The following is an 18,485-nucleotide window of genomic DNA, read 5'->3' on the forward strand; positions in this document are numbered from 1 at the left end:
GTATTACAACTCACTCAGCACACACACACAAACTAAATATACTATGTATATGTAAACATATATACATAGAATTTATATATATATATATATATATATATATATATATATATATATATATATATAGAATGTATATAATAGTATATATATTTATATACAATGTTTACACACACACACTTTATAATATATGTAAACAGTATGTGTATGTGTATGTGTGTGTGTGTGTGTGTGTGTAAAATTACCCTCCACTGTGACCATGTAGGAGTGTGATACGGAGCCCTGGGAGTTGTTGGCAGTGCAGGAGTATTCTCCATCATCACTCTCCCGAATTTCCTTGAACTCCAGCCGGTGGTTGAAGCTGGATATTGTGACTCTGTTGGAGGACGGGTCTATCGGGAGCGTACTGGCCTTTCTCTCCCAGGTCACTGTGGGAGTGGGCCTGAGGGCAGCGGGAGATCATAACAAAAGGTTTCAGTTTCCCAGCATCAGAAATATCAGCAGCTAGTCAACATCAAACTGGAAAGGGGTCAGCTGTCCTGAGCCACGCTTTACAGAGTTCAGAGCTCAGGAAACATGACCCCCTGCCCTGGATCAGGGAGCGCTGGACTTACAGGCCGTGTGGAATACACTCCAGGATCAGTGGTTGGCCTCGGAGGGCAACGTATTTGCTGTGTGGGCCTTCTGGGCGGCTGAGATGAGGCCGTCTGTTCTTCACCACCATGTTAGCTTTAAAGGACAGACATAATCAATAAACTGGGGGGTAAGCGACCTCAACAATAATGATCTTTACTGGAACGCTCTCAAACATGTTCGGTCTCACAGGCCAGTGCTAATGTTGGTCCCATGCTCAGCTGATTAAGCTCATATTAAACAGCTCGCTCTGATCAGTTTGGCTTGAGCATCATGGAGAACACCAGCATGATCAGGACTCACTGCTGTGTTCACGTGTCTACGACAAGTCTGCCCCACCCTGCACCACCCTCTCAGCCCTCTCACTCCTGCCTCCACTTATCAGAGGAGGGATGGGATTCTTACCACAAAGCAGAAGCCACCTGATGAGTTGGACTCCACCCAAAGGGTATTTTTGCATTCAGCTACAAGAGCGTTTGTGAGGACAGGATGTTGGATGATGATCACCACCCCACCTCACCATCATCCCCAACTCATCCAATCTAAAAGTACTGGATGGAGCTCCTCCACCATCATTCCAGAGAACACAGTTCCTAGAGGGCTTTATACCCCTCTAGCCCACGCCTGGTATTATTAGGCAGCATGGAGCCAATAGGGTCATGATGTTGATCTGCTCCAGAGAGTCCTATTCTATTGGCAGTACTTCTTCTCTACAGGGACTAGACAAGCTGTGTGTGCATTTGCACATCTGTGTCAGCAATGGGTGCAGCTTAAAGTAACTGAATGTGTTCGTGTCCACAAACATTTGGCCATATAGTGTAGTTATTTGTTGTTTATTGGGGTACAGTGCTACCCAGCGCTCTACTGTTGGTGAACCGGGCCTCGGGGGGGTGGGTGGGGGTTCACAGACAATGGTGGGGCAGTGCTGTTCTGGGGTGTTTGTCACTCTGGGGTTCTTTGGCTGGAGGATGATGAGGATTACAGCCTGGAGGACTGAAGGGCTGCCAGCTGATTTACAGGAAGCTTCTTCGCACATGTTCACTCTCTACAGCGTTCTGCTCGGCCCGTCTCCGGGTGCCGAGACCAGCTGGTTGTTGGTGAGAACCACGGCTGTCGTGGGTTCATTTGTATTGTTGGTGTCAAATCAAGCATAGAAGGCATGAAGCTCATCTGGCAGAGAGACGCCAGCCACTGTCACACACTTGCTGTCACGGTCTGTCGACGCTTGAATGGTCAATGAATCACTCAGACACTCCATTTTTTCACCAATGGTCTCTGGGCTGGTGTGGCACCACTGTAACACTGTGAAGTGATCTAGCTGTGGAAAGCACTGAAAAATAAAGGTTCTGCAATGGGTTCTTTCAGCTGTGCCACAGAAGAACCATTTATTTAAGAGCGTGAGTGTGGAGAACCTGCCTACATTTCCATACACTCCCTTAACCCTTCAAAAGCCTTCATCCCTTCCACAGCGATGGTTCGTCTACTCAAACATCCCTTTTTGTAGCACATTTAGTTTTAAGAGTGTGTGCTGAAGGGATCTGACCTGCACCACAATATTACTCTTAAAGAATTCTAAACGTATATCTTATTTTTAAAAGGTTAAAACAATATGATTTATATTTCGACATTTTTCCTGCTGTGTGTTAGGAATTTTAAAATGACTAAATAATTTTATTTATTTAAAATGTATATTACTGAAAGTAGAAATGTTTTATAAATGGAAAAGAACACTTTCACTATGTAAAATTACCTAAAATTAGCAAAAATGTCTAGAAATATGTATTTATGCATAACATAACAGTGATGCAGTCTGGTAAAGTAAAATAAAAAGAGCAAAAAAAGTAAAAAGTATAAATATTTAGTAAAAATTCATAGAAATAAGTTAAATAACCCCTCAATATTCGTACAAATATTATTAAAATATTGTATATCTATCTATCTATCTATCTATCTATAAATCTATCTGTCTGTCTGTCTATATATCTATCTATCTATCTCTCTCTCTCTATATATAATATGTATATTTATAATGTATTTATTTATTATTATTTTTTTAATATTAGATGTTGTGGCCTGATTTAAGATCGTCCGTCATCTGTGCTCATGAACTGTGGAGCAGTCTGGATGCACTGGTTCTTCGTGCTGATTAATTGTGAGCATATGTGTAACGGTGCTGAAGTAATCTAACTGTGGAAGTTAAGTGCTCTGAGTGAGTAAACTCCTCCTAACTGCAGTCTAAATATTTCATATTTCTCATTTTGAGATTATTGGGGTAAATAATATCAGATTAATTAACTTATATTTACATTTTTTATTGTATTTTTGTATCGGCAGCTAATAACATATATAAAAGCAAATAAGCTTAATTACAACAGAAACTGCGCTTTACTTGTTAGACGTAATTTTATCTATTGAAAGTATTTTATTTCTAAAGCAGATCATTTTGCTCATTTGAGGCTTTAATATGTGAAACCTGTCATTAAAATAAAACACTTTCAGTAGATAAAATGACAAAATCAGAAATATTGATATTTCAGCTGATTTAAGATAACCTTTTTCACTTTCTCATGACCTAACCTATCTAACTGTGGAAAGTGTAAATGCTGATGGACATTTGTGGATTCTGAACGGCACTGCAAAACAATATTTTTAAATATATTTCTCCTTTTGAGATTTTTATACAAATATTAGATATTTGTTATATTTATTTCTTGAAGATTTACTTGTTCAGAGTTCATTTTTTCTTTGACAGATAGTTTGACTTTTTAAGGCTTTATTTCTTTTAAGGATTCTGCAAAGGGAATAAGATAAGTTTAATAGATAAAAATACTTCTAACCAATAAAAATGTCTAAAATAAAGTCAACAATATTATTATATTCTTAAAACAATCTAAAAATCTGTAATATTAGTGTATAAGGGATATTTAGACTGGATCTTCGACTGGATCTTAGACTGGATCTGCCGCCTGGTTGTTCTGGTGCTCTTTTGCTGCTTAATGGTGCAAAGCTGGCCTCTTCTGGAGTGATTCGGATGGTGAGAGACGGAAGGATTGCACGGTCATGAACACATGCATGTCTGACCACCAGTGGGCGCTGCAGGAAGCCTTTCAGTGCCATGCATTTAAACCGTTTGACTTTCTTCTGCCACACTGGACAGCATCCAAGACCTAAGTGAAGATCCCAGTGAAACAACTCCCACTAATCCCTTCTGGAAAGACAGCAGACACGCTTACGGGATTGGGTGAATGACCATCTGTTTATAAAAGTCATGCTGAGAAAGACTGACCGTACAGCACCCCAAAAACCAAAACTATCAATTCTACACTACATTGACAAAAGTATCGGGACACCTGTTCATTCACTGTTTCTTCTAAAATCAAGGGTATTAAAAAGAGTCGATCCTGCAGGGCCTCCCTTTGCTCTCAAAACAGCCTCAATTCTTCATGGCATGGAAACAATACTTTGAGGTTCTAGTCCATGTTGACCTTTAAGCCCTGAACCTCCTGTTCTACCACACTGCAAATGTGTTCTACTGGATTCAGATCTGGTAATTAGGAAGAACCATCATTGAAGAACCCTGAACTCATCATCGGGACATGGTGCATCATCATGCTGGAGGTAGCCGTTAGAAGACAGAAGGTAAACTGTGGTGATGAAGGGATGAACATGGTCAGCACCACCTCACGGTCGGAGGTGCTGGCTTTTCTGCTCTCCACAATTGTACAGAGTGGTTAGCTGAGCTACTGTAGCTTTCCTGTCAGCTCCAACCAGTCTGGCCATTCTCTGTTGACCTCTCTCATCAGCAAGGTGTTTCTGCAGAACTGGAAGCCACCTGATGGTTGGAAGCCACCCAAAGTATATTTTGGAGCAGAATTGCTGTGAGGATTTCATTGCATTCGGCAACAAGAGTGTTAGTGAGGTCAGGATGTTGGATGATGATCACCACCCCACCTCATCATCCCCAACTCCCCAGCTTATCCCATCCAAAAGTACTGGATGGAGCTCCACCACCATCATTCCAGAGAACACAGCTCTTCCACTGCTCCACAGCTCCTCAATGCTGGGGGGCTTTATACCCCTCTAGCCCACGCCTATTCCACCATGCTGAGGAATCCCAGCAGATCACCCAGTCACGCCACGCCCCAAATCACTGACGCTTTTAGCCAATCGTATCATTAGAGCCTCATGAGTAGTTCTGTTCATGTCATGGTTTGGAGAAGCGTAACTTGGGTACTCACATGGATTAACAGTCAGATTGATGGGTTCCTTAGGTAAGATGGTTCTGGCAGTGATGTACTGGGCATTGCAGGTGTAATCGTCTCTGGTGTCGTTAAGTAGCACGTTGGCAAAGTATAGATTACCATCCAGACCAATGGTAATGCGGTCATTCTGAGGAATATGCCTCAGGTCTGAGGAAAGACAAGAAGATACAGTTACTCATAACAGTTCAACCAGTGCAAATACTGATGTCTTAGAGAGGAAAATCCTCTTATCTGCAGTCTAAATATTTAAGATTTCTCATTTTGAGATTATTGGAGTAATATTATCAGATTCATTCACTTATATTCACTTGTTTAAATTTAAATTGACTTGTTAATATGGCACTTTTAGTAGATAAAATTACTTAAAACAAGCAAAAATAAGTGAAAAAACAAGCAATAACTTGAATAATTGTATAATAAAGTCAAGTCAAGTCAAGTGGGTTTATTGTCATTTCAACTACATACAGAGAACACAGTGAAACCAAACAACGTTCCTCCAGGACCATGGTGCAACATAGACACAGTGCATACAAGACACAAGTTTGCACTTGTTTGTTTGTGTTGCACTTGTGTCTTGTATGCACTGTCTATGTTGCACCATGGTCCGGGAGGAACGTTGTTTCGTTTCACTGTGTACTCTGTATGTAGTTGAAATGACAATAAACCCACTTGACTTGACTTGACTTGACTTGACAAGTGCAACACAAACAAGTACAGACAGACAACACAACACAGTACAGACAGAGGATAATAATTAGGGGTAGTGTGCAAATTATGCAGTGTGTAATAAATATTGAGTCCAGTGAGGCAGTAACGTTATTAGTGCAAATGCTTGTGCAAAAAAATGAAGTTGAGTTGTGTTGAGGAGTCTGATGGCTTGGGGGAAGAAGCTGTTGCAGAGTCTGGTCGTGTTGGACCGGATGCTGCGGTACCTTCTTCCTGCTGGCAGGAGGGAGAACAGTCACAGGGTGGGTGGAGTCATCCACAATGCTGGTTGCTTTGCGGATGCAGCGGGTGGTGTAAATGTCCATGACGGAGGGGAGAGAGACTCCGATGATCCTCTCAGCTGTCCTCACAATGCGTTGGAGGGTCTTGCGGTCAGAGGCTGTGCAGGTCCCAAACCAGGCAGTGATGCAGCTGCTCAGGATGCTCTCTATGGTTCCCCTATAGAAGAGGGTGAGGATGGGTGGAGGGAGACGGGCCTTTCTCAGCTTCCGGAGGTAGTAGAGACGCTGCTGGGTTTTCTTGGCTGTAGAGCTGGTGTTCAGGGACCAGGTGAGGTTCTCCGCTAAGTGGACACCAAGGAACTTGGTGCTCTTAACGATCTCCATAGAGGAGCCGTTGATGTTAAGCGGAGAGTGGTCCGGTCTTGATTTCCTGAAGTCAACAACCATTTCCTTGGTCTTCTCTACATTCCAGTGAAGGTTGTTGACTGTACACCAGTCTGTCAGCTGCTGCACCTCCTCTCTGTATGCTGACTCGTCGCCTTTGCTGATGAGACCCAGCACAGTTGTATCATCGGCGAACTTTATGATGCTGTTAGAACTGTTTCGCAACACAGTCCTGAGTCAGCAGGGTGAACAGCAGAGGACTCAGTACACTGCCCTGAGGTGCCCCAGTGTTCATTGTGACGGTGCTGGAGCTGCTGTCCCCGAACCGGACTAACTGGGGCCTCCCTGTCAGGAAGTCCAGGATCCAGTTGCAGAGGGGGGTATTGAGGCCCAGCAGGCTTAACTTCCTGGTGAGATTCTGTGGGATGATGTTGTTGAATGCTGAACTGAAGTCTATGAACAGCAATATGAACGTAATATTCATACAACAATGTAAAAATGTGAAATAATAATAATTTAGATTAGATTTAAGCGGGTTTCACTTGCTAATATAAGTGAACATTCTGCAATATTCTCAAAGTAAGAAATATTAGGTATTTAAACTACATTTAAGAGGTTTCTACTTGCTGAACTGGGGCCACCGTTGCTTAAGAGTGATGAGGGGAGAGAGAGAGCGCCATCTAGCCACCCGGAGGGAGCGTGGCCAGCTGTTCCGGCTGCTGGCGGTCAAAGTGGCAGCGTATTAGGCGTATGGCAATTCAGAGCTTCCTTCCTAAGATTTCATTTGGAGGTCGGAGGCCGCAGGGGTGTCATTCCAGCTTTTTCAGGCAGGGCGTTTGGATCAGTGTGGTTAATGATGTCCTTTTATCCCAATAACAGTCCCCCTGGCATTCCTGCTGGGTTTGTCTCAGTATGTTATTGTAATGAAGTTCGTTACTTTCACTGCACCTTAATGATCGCCCCTAAAGTCAATAGCGCAAATGACTGACCATGACTGATGTGTCACAGTGAGTCTGAGAAAGGTAAGGCAGGTGTTTGCAGTGCAGGTCAACTCACCCTTGTCCATCCAGTGAATGTTGGGGACCACTGAGCTTTTAGGGGGACTGCAGTGTAGAACCACACTTTCCCCCTCGTTCGCTGTCTTCCTCACTCTCCTCTCTTTAGGCAGGACGGGGGTGGCTGTGGGACACAGAGGTTAAGATAATCATACACTTCATTATAATAATTACCATTATAATTATTCCAAATACTGACAATGAAGACAGAGACCATGAACACACAGCACGCCTTTTCAGACAAGGTCAAAGACAAGGTCAAGGCCATAGAAGAACCTACCCTTGATGCAAAGGTTCCTCACACCTATTACAAACACGGTTCTTTAACAGTGTAGCATCTCCAACATCGAGACCTAGAGCTTAACATACAAGTCCCACCTTGACGGGGCTCAGACAGAACTTTGTGGGACTGCTGAATAACATCATGCTAGTAATGGTTGCCTTGGTAACAGTGAGTCTGACTCAGCCTCTCAGATTCTCTCTGCTTCTGAGACCCAGATCATGAGTCATCCCACAGTACCGTAATCCAGACTGCAGAACCTGCACTACTGAGGTCTGCACTATATATGGAAAACAAGGAGCATTGCTGTGGTGTTGGATGATGATCACCACCCCACCTCATCATCCCCACCTCATCATCCCCAACTCCTCCCAATAAAAAGAACTGGAGCACCATCATTCCAGAGAGCACAGTTCAATGCTAGGAGGCTTTATAAGCAAGTGTCCTTCATGGCAACATGGCACTGTAAAGTATTTACACCGATCAGCCATAACATTAGAACCATTATATTAACAGAAGGCAAGCGTAAGAATCTGAGACACTTTGACAAGAACCAAACTGTGATATTCTACACAATAACTGGGTGAGAACATCTCCAGAACATCAGGCATCAGGTCTTGTGGGGTGTTCTCCCAGTATGCAGTGGTCAGTACCTTCCAAAAGTGCTCCAAGGAAGGACAAGGGGTCCTAACTTAACAGCAGATCCTCCATCAAGTTCAGGGTCATGGGACATCATTGATGTTCATGGAGGCCCCGCCCACCTCAGAAATGACAGAACTTCAAGGATCTGCTGTTAATGCTAGCCTTGGTGCCAGATACCACAGCAGAACACCTTCAGAGGTCTCGTGGAGATCATGCCTCGACTGGTCAGAGCTGTTTTAGTGGCCCGAGGTGGACCTACACTTTATTGGGCAGGTGGTTTTAATGTTCTGGCTGATCTGTGTGAGGTTGGAAAGAGGTAGGTAATCAAATACTAAACGACTCACAGTCGGTGACGAGCTTGACCACGTCGGATATGGCCGTTCCCAGTTCGTTTGAAGCGTAGCAGCGATATTTGCCCTGGTAGAACTTCAGATCTTCATTCTCGTCTACTGGGATGGTCCCAGAAGTGGACGATTCTTCACCAAACAACATCCCATCCTTCACCCACCGAAACCTGAGCAGAGGAGAAAAGGTGGAGGCAGATTTAGAGAGAGCGCATTAGAGTCACGCCCTGTAGTGGAACAGGAGGGTGGACCCTTATGTACTTTGGCTAGGAGTCTGGGTCGGCTTTGCTGTGGCCCATCGGTTGGTGTTATGGTGTGTGTGTGTGGGGGGGGGGGGTGAAGTTTGTCCGACACGTGTTTGGACTAAGAAGGGTAAGAGGATCCATGACAACCAACCAGTACAGCAAATACACTCTATGGACAAAAGTATTGGGACACCTGCTTGTTTCTTCTGAAATCAAGGATATTAAAAGAGCTGACCCTGCTTCTGTAGGAGTAACTGTCTCTACTGTCCAGAGAAGAAGACTTTCTACTAGATACTGGAGGAGGAGCATTGCTGTGAGGATTTGATTGCATTCAACAAGAGTGTTAATAAGATCAAGATGTTGAATGATGATCATCACCCCAATCAAAAGTACTGGATGGAGCTCCACCATCATTCCAGAGAACACAGTTTAGAGAATGCCACAGTGTGGAAAGCTGCTTTAAAATGTCCTTAAAAGTTACTGTTTACATGTTTTTAGTCTGCATGATTTTGTTTGTGTTAGTTTACTGTTCTAAAGTCTTCTAAAATGTGCACAATAGCCCAAAAAAGTAGGTGTCCAGACATCTCAGCGGAACGTCCTAAAAGCTCAGTCAGTGAAGTGGTTACTTTTCCATTTAATTTTAACTTTAAAAATGTAAGATTTAAAAAAGGAATAAAAAAGATTGGTGGCAGAAAGTGGTTCCTTTGGTGTTGCGTTTGACCCCCGACCACTAGGCGGCACTGTTGTACTGCTGTTTTGTTCTGATTGGATAATAAGTCAACTTTTACTCAGATTTTGGGAAGCTGCATTAAAAAATACAAATTAAAATCTGCTTTTAACATGTTTTTAGTTGCTGTATGATTCTGATTGTGTTATTTAACAATGTCTCAAATGTCTTCATTTCAAAATGTGGCAAAGGGAGGAGCAGGCGTGTCCAGACGTTTCACTGTGGACCTGTCTGCTAAGTGATCGTCCTAAAAGCTCAGTCAGTGAATTGGTTACTTTTCCATGAATAAAAAAGATTGGTGGCAGAAAGTGGTTTCTTTGATGTTGTGTTTGAACCCCGGCCACTAGGCGGCACTGTTTACTGCTGTAGGATTCTGTTTGTGTTATTTAACAGCAAATTAGAAAAAATAAAGGAAGAGTGGACACGTCCGGACATTAGACTGTAAAACAAAATTTTGGACATTTGCATATTCCAGATGTCTGTTTTCCGTAAGCAGTATGAAACTGGACAGAAGGACAAGCAGCAGTGAATGAACTGCAGTTCACAGAAGCTCGGACATAAAGGCACGTCTGTCCTTCTGTTACACTGACGAGGACTTGCCGGTTAACTCTCGCACCAACAGCACAGAGGTCACGGGTTCAGAAGTGTAATTCAGATTAATAGCAGGACGTGTAATCGACCGGCCGGCGTGACTCTGCTCAGACTCTCTGTCAGCAGGCGTCTTTCGCTTTTTCATTTGGCCACAGTCTCTAATACGGAAATTCAGATTGACCAGTCTGAGAAACGTCAACAGTAAATACAGCAGCTGTCACTGCCTTAAAAAGCTTTACAGAGGCCCATTTGCAACCACATAGCCCACACCGGCCTTTCCCCATCCGCCTAAGAGCCCTCTCAGCCGCACTGCAGACTGCAGCACATTTCCAATTTAAATCAATCCCTCGATCCAAAGCACAATACTGATTTACTCGCTTCCAGATCAGCACCGAGAGCTCGGCCTGAGGGTGGGGTCCTGCCGGGGAGACTGGGGCACTTTCCTACACGGGCTAAAGTCTGCTATGGATATTTGAGTAAACCAGGGGTGTACGAACATATCGATATATCAAAGAATCGAGATAATATGTTTATTATTAGTACAGCAGTACTGTATCGATCATCCAGGGCCAGCCAATGCCTTTAAGAGACCCCCTATACCACCACCACCTCAGCAGCAGATGCTTCATCATGTCATAGGGATGAGAGAGGTATTGTGCAATACGCTGAAGCGCCCGGGCCTTTATCGACCACCCAAGAGGGGCGTATCTGCATTTGCCCAACAGTGACAGCAGCAGCAGCCGACAGCAGGAAACTATGAAAATAAATTAATATAAAAATCGATTTTACCTGTTCAACATCATTTCCTGTTATTAGTCAATGTTATTTAAAAAATATCTATATATTTTATTATGATATCTTAGTGCTCTTGGGGCCCCCTGGTGGCGTTGGGGTCCTAAGCAGCCATGTTATTCAAGTATGCCTTGGGCTGGCTCTGTGATCATCAAAAACACTTTGCTATGGAAGTATTGATTATGGATTGATTATTAATAAATAGTGTACACTGTCTATTTTTCATATGCTTTGGTGTTGTCCAGCATTGACTGGATTATTTAGACGCTTGATTATTTTGACAACAGTTAAACGAATATTACTGCGATACTCGTCCCCTAGTGAGGACAGGTCTACTACAGTGGTGCATTTAGCTGCTTATGAAAAAGTGACATCACTTGATCAATATGAGCTCACATGGAGCCCCTTAATCAACACAGTAATTCATACATATATATATATATATATATATATATATATATATATATATATATATATATATTATAAACAGGTGCTCCTGTTTTTGTAGATAATCCTAATAGCTCAATAATCCAGTGATTTGATTGATTTCGTGTTTAAATGTTTAAATACAAATAAATAATAATAAAAAAAAATCTGACAGTGGTTCATTAAGTGTCATGTTTGAACCCTAACCACTAGAGGGCAGTGTTGTAGTCTCTCTTCAGATCCCACTGTTCTGATTGGATAAAAAGTCAACTTTTACCCAGATTTTCTGTAAATGGTGGTGGTTTTATACTGTGACAGTTTTCTAAATGTAATAATAAATATAAAAATAAATACACAGATATAAATATAAAAAATACACAGGGCAGTGTCCTGAATCCGAGCCCTGTCTCGTCACACACACTGTAGGCGGTTGGCATTACTCCGGGCCTGGATTCCCCATCTCTGATAGTCTAAAATGCAGCAACTTGATTGAAGGAGTGTGAAGAGGATAGGCGGTCACTCACGTGGGGGCGGGGTTCCCCGTGGCCTCACACTTCAGACTGATGTCGTCATGGTAGAAGGCTGTGTAGGACCTGGTCTGGTAGGTGATGACTGGAGGCTGTGGGACTGTAACGGGTCACAATATACAGAGTATTAATTACTAAAGTAAGAGAGATCAGAACTGCTAACGAGGAGGAGGGGGGGGGGGTTAGTGGAGAGGTCAGAGCACTTACGGTTGTTAATTACATCTGCCAGCAGAAAGAGAGAGAACAACAAGGACAAAGATTACAAACAGTGCACGCCTTAATCCGGCTGATTAATTACAGACGGGACTGGATGAATTGATCAGTAATTAATATATAAAAAAAAAAAGTTCTGTAGGGATAGTAGAGAAACTGAAGTGTGGACGAGCATACAGACCCTTGTACACTATATTGACAAAAGTATTGGGACACTGTCCAGGGAAGACCTTCTATTATATTTTGTAGGAGCATTGCTGTGAGGATTTGATTGCAATGTCAGGATGTTGGATGATCATCAGTTAGCAGATGCTAGGCGGTTGCTATGCTGTTGCAAGTGCTATGTTGTTTTGCTAAGCAGTTGCCATGGTGTCTCGGGTGGTGGCTATGCAATTGCTCTGCTGCTCTAAGTGGCAAACACTTTCTTGTTCAAGTTCAAGTTGCTATGCAGTTGCTTTGCAGTTGCTAGGCAGCTGCTATGTAGTTGCCATGGTGTCTCAGGTGGTCACTACGCTGTGGCTATAGTGGCCCAGATAGGTGGTTGGTATGGAGTTACCAGATGTTGTTGTTCCAAGAACTAGGCTGTTGCTATGGTGTCCTAGGCTGTTGCTAAGCTGTTACTATGCTGACCCAAGTGCAACAATGTTGCTAAAAAAAGTTTCTATGTCATTGCTAGGTGTTGGCTATGTTATTTAAATTGCTAGGGTGTTGCTGTGGTGTCCTAGGTGGTTGCTATGCTGGTCCAAGTGCTATGCTGTTGCTAAGCATTAGCAGTGCTAGAAGGAGGCGTGGTTCAACGCTCTGAAGCAGAGTAACTATGGAGACTCACAGTCTTTGGGAATCTGGATGGCTCCTTGGGTTCTCCCCAGAAAGAGCAGCAGATGCAGAGAGAACAGCAGGTGCAGGCTGGAGGTGTTGCGCTGCCCTCTAGTGGCCGCTGGGTGACACTGCACTGGAGGCATTGTTTGCTGTCCCATCAATCGAGCACCCTGGGTCTGTCATACATGTACTCACACACACTCACACAGACACACACAGGGGCTAACACACCCACCGCGGCGGGCTCACGAGATGTGAGTGTGTGTCGAGAGTGTATTTGGAGAAAACAGGTCTTCTCTGGATCTCTGGTCCACGCCCTTCTGCTGAGAGAGAGAGAGAGAGAAAGAGAGAGAGTGGGAGGAGGAGGGGTGGAGCAGAGAGATGGAGAAAAGAGAGGTAGACAAAAGAGAAAATTAGATTTAGTGTGTTATTAATATTCACGCTAACGAGAGACTGTAGCTGCAGTGGAGGAGAACAGGATGCAGACATCTGAAGCTGCCTGATGCCTGAGACACGGTTCTACCAGAGTTCTGAGAAGAGCTCGGCTCTAGAACCTGCTTTTAGAACCAGATCATTAAAATGGTGGAGGGATACATGCTGCAGGGTGTAGTGCAGCTACAGAAAGTAGTCCCTAAAGAAAACTGGATTAGTTGAGATTCTCTATTCACTATTTTACCTTCATCATCATCATCATCATCATCATCCATATAAAACTCAGAAGACTCGTGTAGCTGCACTGGTGGGTTTGGATAGGAGATCAATTATGGGCTGTATCTGTGTTGTAGTCATGGCGACCAACGCCTGTTTCCATTCACCTCCACTGTACAGAGATCAGAGTGGGTCAGTTTCTCTACAGTGAAGCTCAGTTTCACACCGGACCCCTGAGTCATGCAGAGAATTCTGAAAATGTGTTGAAGTTCCCCTTTAAGATTTAAAGGCCTTAATAAAGATCAACACTGAAGGGCAGCAGAAACGGGAGCAGCCGAACACCAGCTAACGGAGACATAAGGACACTCCTGTAGGAATAAGTGGATTATAATACAGCACATCAGAGCAATTCACACACACACACACACACACACACACACTGCTGCTCACTCATACACACTCACACACACACTCAGTCGGATTAATAGGACACCATAACACTATTAGATGAGATGAGAGATCAGCAGTGAGCATCTCAGACAGCCACTTAAAATACAAACTAATAGCTGCTACATATCAGACTGGCCTTCTTCCCTCCACTTCCTCTCTCTCTCTCTCTCTCTCTCTCTCTCTCTCTCTCTCTCTCTCTCTCTCTCTCCCTCTCTCCCCCTCTCTCTCCCTCTCTCTCTCTGTCTCTCTCTCTCTCTCTCTCTCTCTCTCTCTCTCTCAGTCTCTCTCTCTCTCTCTCTCTCTCTCCCTCTCTCTCTCTCTCTCTCAGTCTCCCCCTTTAAAGCAGAAATCGATAAAAGCGAACCTTTCTCTTGCTTCCCACAGATTAGTCATATCTGCTGGTCAAAATCAGCCGAACACAAACAGAGATAATCACGTCTGGCCCTTCAGAGATAAACGCTCCATCAGGCCTTCGAGATCACCCGGTCAGCTCAGCTCAGCTCAGGGCTTTTTAAAGGGACGGTTCAGAATTGACCCCAACGTGCCCCTGACAGCAAACACAGCCCATCAGCCGTTTGGACTAGTGGATAAAATTCAGCCGCTACGTTTTTTAACTACATGATGTTCATTTTCCTGTATGTTTAGGTAACAGTAGGTGACCAAAATACCAAAATGACATTTCCATAGCAACCACGAAGCAACACCATAGTATCACTCTAGCTAAGATCCTAGAAACAACCTGGAACACCATAGCAACCACCCAGCAACCACTTGCAACAGCATAGCAGCCACCTCCAGCTCTATAGAAAACACTTAGCGGTTGCTGAGCAACTCCATGGCAACAACCTAAAACACCATAGCAACACTCTAGCTACAACAACCTAACAGAATCATAGGAACCACAGAGCGAGCCATAGCAATCACCCAGCAACTACTTACAACAGCATAGCAGCCACCTCCCACTCTATAGAAAACACTTGGGATTCAATAGCAACTCCATGACAACCACTTGAAACACCAAAGCAACACTCTAGCTACTACAAAGCTACTAGAACCACCGGGAGAGCCATACCAATCACCCGGCAACTACTTACAACAGTATAGCAGCTATCTGCCACTCTAAAGAAAACATTTGGGATTCCATAGCAACTGTTTAGCAACTCCATGGCAATCACTTGAAACACCATAGCAACACTCAAACTAGCTACAACAAAGCCACTAGAACCACCGGGAGAGCCATACCAATCACCCAGCAACCACTTGCAACAGCATAGGAATTCCGAAAGAAACTGCTTAGCAACTCCATAGCAACCACTTAGAATAGCACCTTAAATGCTGAGCAACTATAAAGCAACCACTTGTGATACCATAGCAACCACTTAACAACCCCACAGCAGCCTCACAGAACAGCATGCCAACTATATCACCCTTTCACTTCATAGCAACTGCTTGAGACCCCATAGCAACTCCATAGCAACCACTCGGGACAGCATACCAACCATTTAGCAACCATATAGCAAGTGCTTATCAACACCATAGCAACCTTTCGGTAAAAGCATACCAACCGCATCTATCACATTTAAAGCAACCGCTTAGGATCCCATAGCAACCACTTAGGAAACCCATGTATTGCTTAAGCTGCGATCTTTCTACTTGTTGGATGCCCTGCAATAGAGTCTAAGCAAGTGTGTGGTCACACACTCAGAACATGGTTCACGTTGCTATGGAAACACTTGCTATTGATCTGCTTCATCACAGGAACAATAAAAGGTCAGGGGAATGTGAGGTGCAGGTTTGTGGCAGGAACAGAGCAGAGCTGCTGCCTTTGCGGGCTCGTGTTGTCGACGTATTTACAAACCCGATCAATAACAGTATCGGGAATCAGGTTATTAACAGAGAAGAGGGGGTTTGAAGCCGAGGACTGTGCAGCGCTTAAAGGGCTGAGGGGTGTTTGAACAGTAGCACTGGGAAGCTGCTGAGTGTGAGCATTAGTGAGGCGCAGTGTTATTAGTGAGGAAGTGTGAGCTGTAAATGTCCCGGTGTGTTTAATAATGAAGGTGCTGCGGTGGGACAGCGCTGACAGCTGCGACTCTCTTTCTCTCTCTCGCACACACACACACACACACACACACACACACACACACACACACACTTCACTCCCCCTTTCCAAACCCCATAATTACCCTGTATGTCCCCTGCCCCTGCACCCCTCCCTCTGCACTGTTCCCTGTTGTAGTTAATTCTGTTCCCATTGAACAGCCTATTGTTGTCATTCACTCCCTCTCGACCTCACACACTCAGACTTTCTCTACCAGAGTGCAGAAACACACACACACTAACATCCACACACACACACAAACACACACACACTTTTTTGTAAAGCTATCTGTATTCAGAATCACATTTAGGCTTTTATTTATATATAAGTCTAATACCAGGCGTGGGCTAGAGGGGTATAAAGCCCCCCGGCATTGAGCTGTAGAGCAGTGGAGCTGTCCATCCTTTGGGGATGAGTTGGGGCATTGGGGATGAGGTGGTCAACATTCCTGACCTCACTAACGCTCTACTAGCTGAATACAATGAAATCCTCTCAGCAGTGCGTCTGTATTGATCATGTTCAGGTGTCTGTTGATCAGAATGGGAGCTTCTGACCTGGAGAGAATACACAGCTATGGGCTTTCATGAGATCTCCTCCAGGACAGATCACAGGTAAACACTGAGACATCGGCGAGGATCCTGCTAGCAACCAGACCCCCAGTCCCCACGAAGACATGAATACAAACACACACACTCACACACACACTCACACACACAAACATGCATATTAATCAATAGAGGAGATTTACTCTCAGCGTGTGTTAGATCTTTACCATCGTGCTCAGCAGAGTGGAGCAAGCGAGGAGATGAAGTCGTGCTTGCCTGCACACACACACACACACACACACACACACATCCATTGCTGTGTAACTGTGATAAGCCTGCATAAATGGCCCGTGTGAGGAGGTGTGTTCCACCCCCTGCCTCGTACCACAATCACCTGGCTGAGACTGCCTTAGGGGATTCCTCTCTCACACACACACACACACACACATGCACATGCACATCTGTCACTCTGGCCTTGGGGTGTGTGTCACCTGGCAGGCACTTTACCCCGTTGAATAATCTAAATGTGACGGGAACATCACCAGGGGACGCGTCTACAAACACACAACAGCCTGAAGAGTAAAGATCCAGCCCTGTGTGTGCAGATGTAGTCTGTCTGTATCTACACACAGCCAGAGCTCTGCAGGTTTTAGTCCCACTGTGAAGAGATGCTGATCTGCTCAGTAAAACTTCAACAGAAACTCCTACAGAGAGGTGGTTCTCCATCACTGTGTTCATCATTAGAACATCTCCAAAGTTCTCCTCTCTCATGGAGTCTAGTATATTTAGAGTTCTCCTCAGATCAACACCTGGTTTGGTGGTAAATCAGGGCTTAATGATGGTAAATCAGGTGAGCTGCTGCTGCTGCTGCTGATGGAGGTGAACACATCTTTCACGCTGTGCTGGCTGGACTGGGGGGCGTCCAGGAGAACCCTGGAGGAACCGAGCTCTGTTCTTCAGACTAGCTCACCGACAAGATCTCACTACTTTCTTTCTTCAGAATGAGAAGCTCTTGTTTCTCCTTTTTACTGGATTTATCTTCACCTGCTTTATCTGTTCTGATCAGATCTGGAGCTTCTACTGTAGAACCCTCTCACTGCTGAGAGACATGAACATCTCTTTGGTCCCTGTGAGTATAGTAAAGCTGGTAACACCACAGCAACCAGCTCCAATACCATAGCAACCAGATAGCAAGACACCATAGCAATGACCTAGCAAAACAGTGTCTATTGACTATTTAGTAGCAGCCTAGTAAGCACCTGATCCTGCTGCTGGCCCTGGAGCCACAGATCCCAACAAAAGTGGAAACAGTGTGTGGCTGAATACAATCAAATATAACAGTAACGCCCATCCACTGGTGAAAACGACAGGACAGTAGAGAGTGAGAGTAAGAGCATCCAGATATGCAGGGAGTTCCTGCACTTCCTGCACAGAAGCTGCTCTGGCCCAGTGTCATTAACTGTCCCGTCAGGACTGTGGATCTGTCAGTTCGCATAGCTCTGTGTGTGTGTGTGTGTGTGTGTGTGTGAGAGAGAGAGAGAGAGAGAGAGAGAGAGAGAGAGAGAGAGAGAGAGAGAGTGTGTGTCCAGCAATTCCACCTCATTAAATATTCACAAGCACCAGCTGTACCACTGGGTAAAACGGGTGGGGGCGGGGTCTGAGTGCATTAATCTTTGCCCGCCCCCACTCCACCCAGACCCCCCTGCCCGACACACACACACACACACACACACACACACATACACACACACTCTCCTGAGACTGCTGTCAGACTGAAGGTGAAGGAGACGTAGAGGAGAACGACAGGAATAGACAGTGACAGGAGAGAGAGAGAGAGAGAGAGAGAGAGAGAGAATAAAGAAA

At 44.5% G+C, this 18,485-nt stretch overlaps 1 protein-coding gene across 8 annotated transcripts in view; it reads right to left on the reverse strand.

Annotated features, from left to right (window-relative positions):
- l1camb (L1 cell adhesion molecule, paralog b) overlaps window positions 1-18,485 on the reverse strand; it is a 71,822-nt gene that overhangs the window by 23,524 nt on the left and 29,813 nt on the right. For 6 of the 8 annotated variants that reach the window (XM_072696042.1, XM_072696044.1, XM_072696046.1 and 3 more), the window contains exons 2-9: window positions 12,892-13,204; window positions 12,057-12,071; window positions 11,847-11,949; window positions 8,542-8,711; window positions 7,277-7,399; window positions 4,866-5,036; window positions 609-723; window positions 240-436 (exon numbers count right to left, since the gene is read on the reverse strand). In XM_072696042.1, the coding sequence (XP_072552143.1) occupies window positions 240-436; window positions 609-723; window positions 4,866-5,036; window positions 7,277-7,399; window positions 8,542-8,711; window positions 11,847-11,949; window positions 12,057-12,071; window positions 12,892-13,039 (1,042 nt within the window). In that variant the 5' untranslated portion in view covers window positions 13,040-13,204. The remainder of the gene's footprint in view (window positions 1-239; window positions 437-608; window positions 724-4,865; window positions 5,037-7,276; window positions 7,400-8,541; window positions 8,712-11,846; window positions 11,950-12,056; window positions 12,072-12,891; window positions 13,205-18,485) is intronic. The other 2 variants (XM_072696041.1, XM_072696047.1) reach the window with 2 other exon arrangements.

This window comes from Salminus brasiliensis, chromosome 14 (genome assembly GCF_030463535.1).
Source record: "Salminus brasiliensis chromosome 14, fSalBra1.hap2, whole genome shotgun sequence".
Taxonomy (NCBI): domain Eukaryota; kingdom Metazoa; phylum Chordata; class Actinopteri; order Characiformes; family Bryconidae; genus Salminus; species Salminus brasiliensis.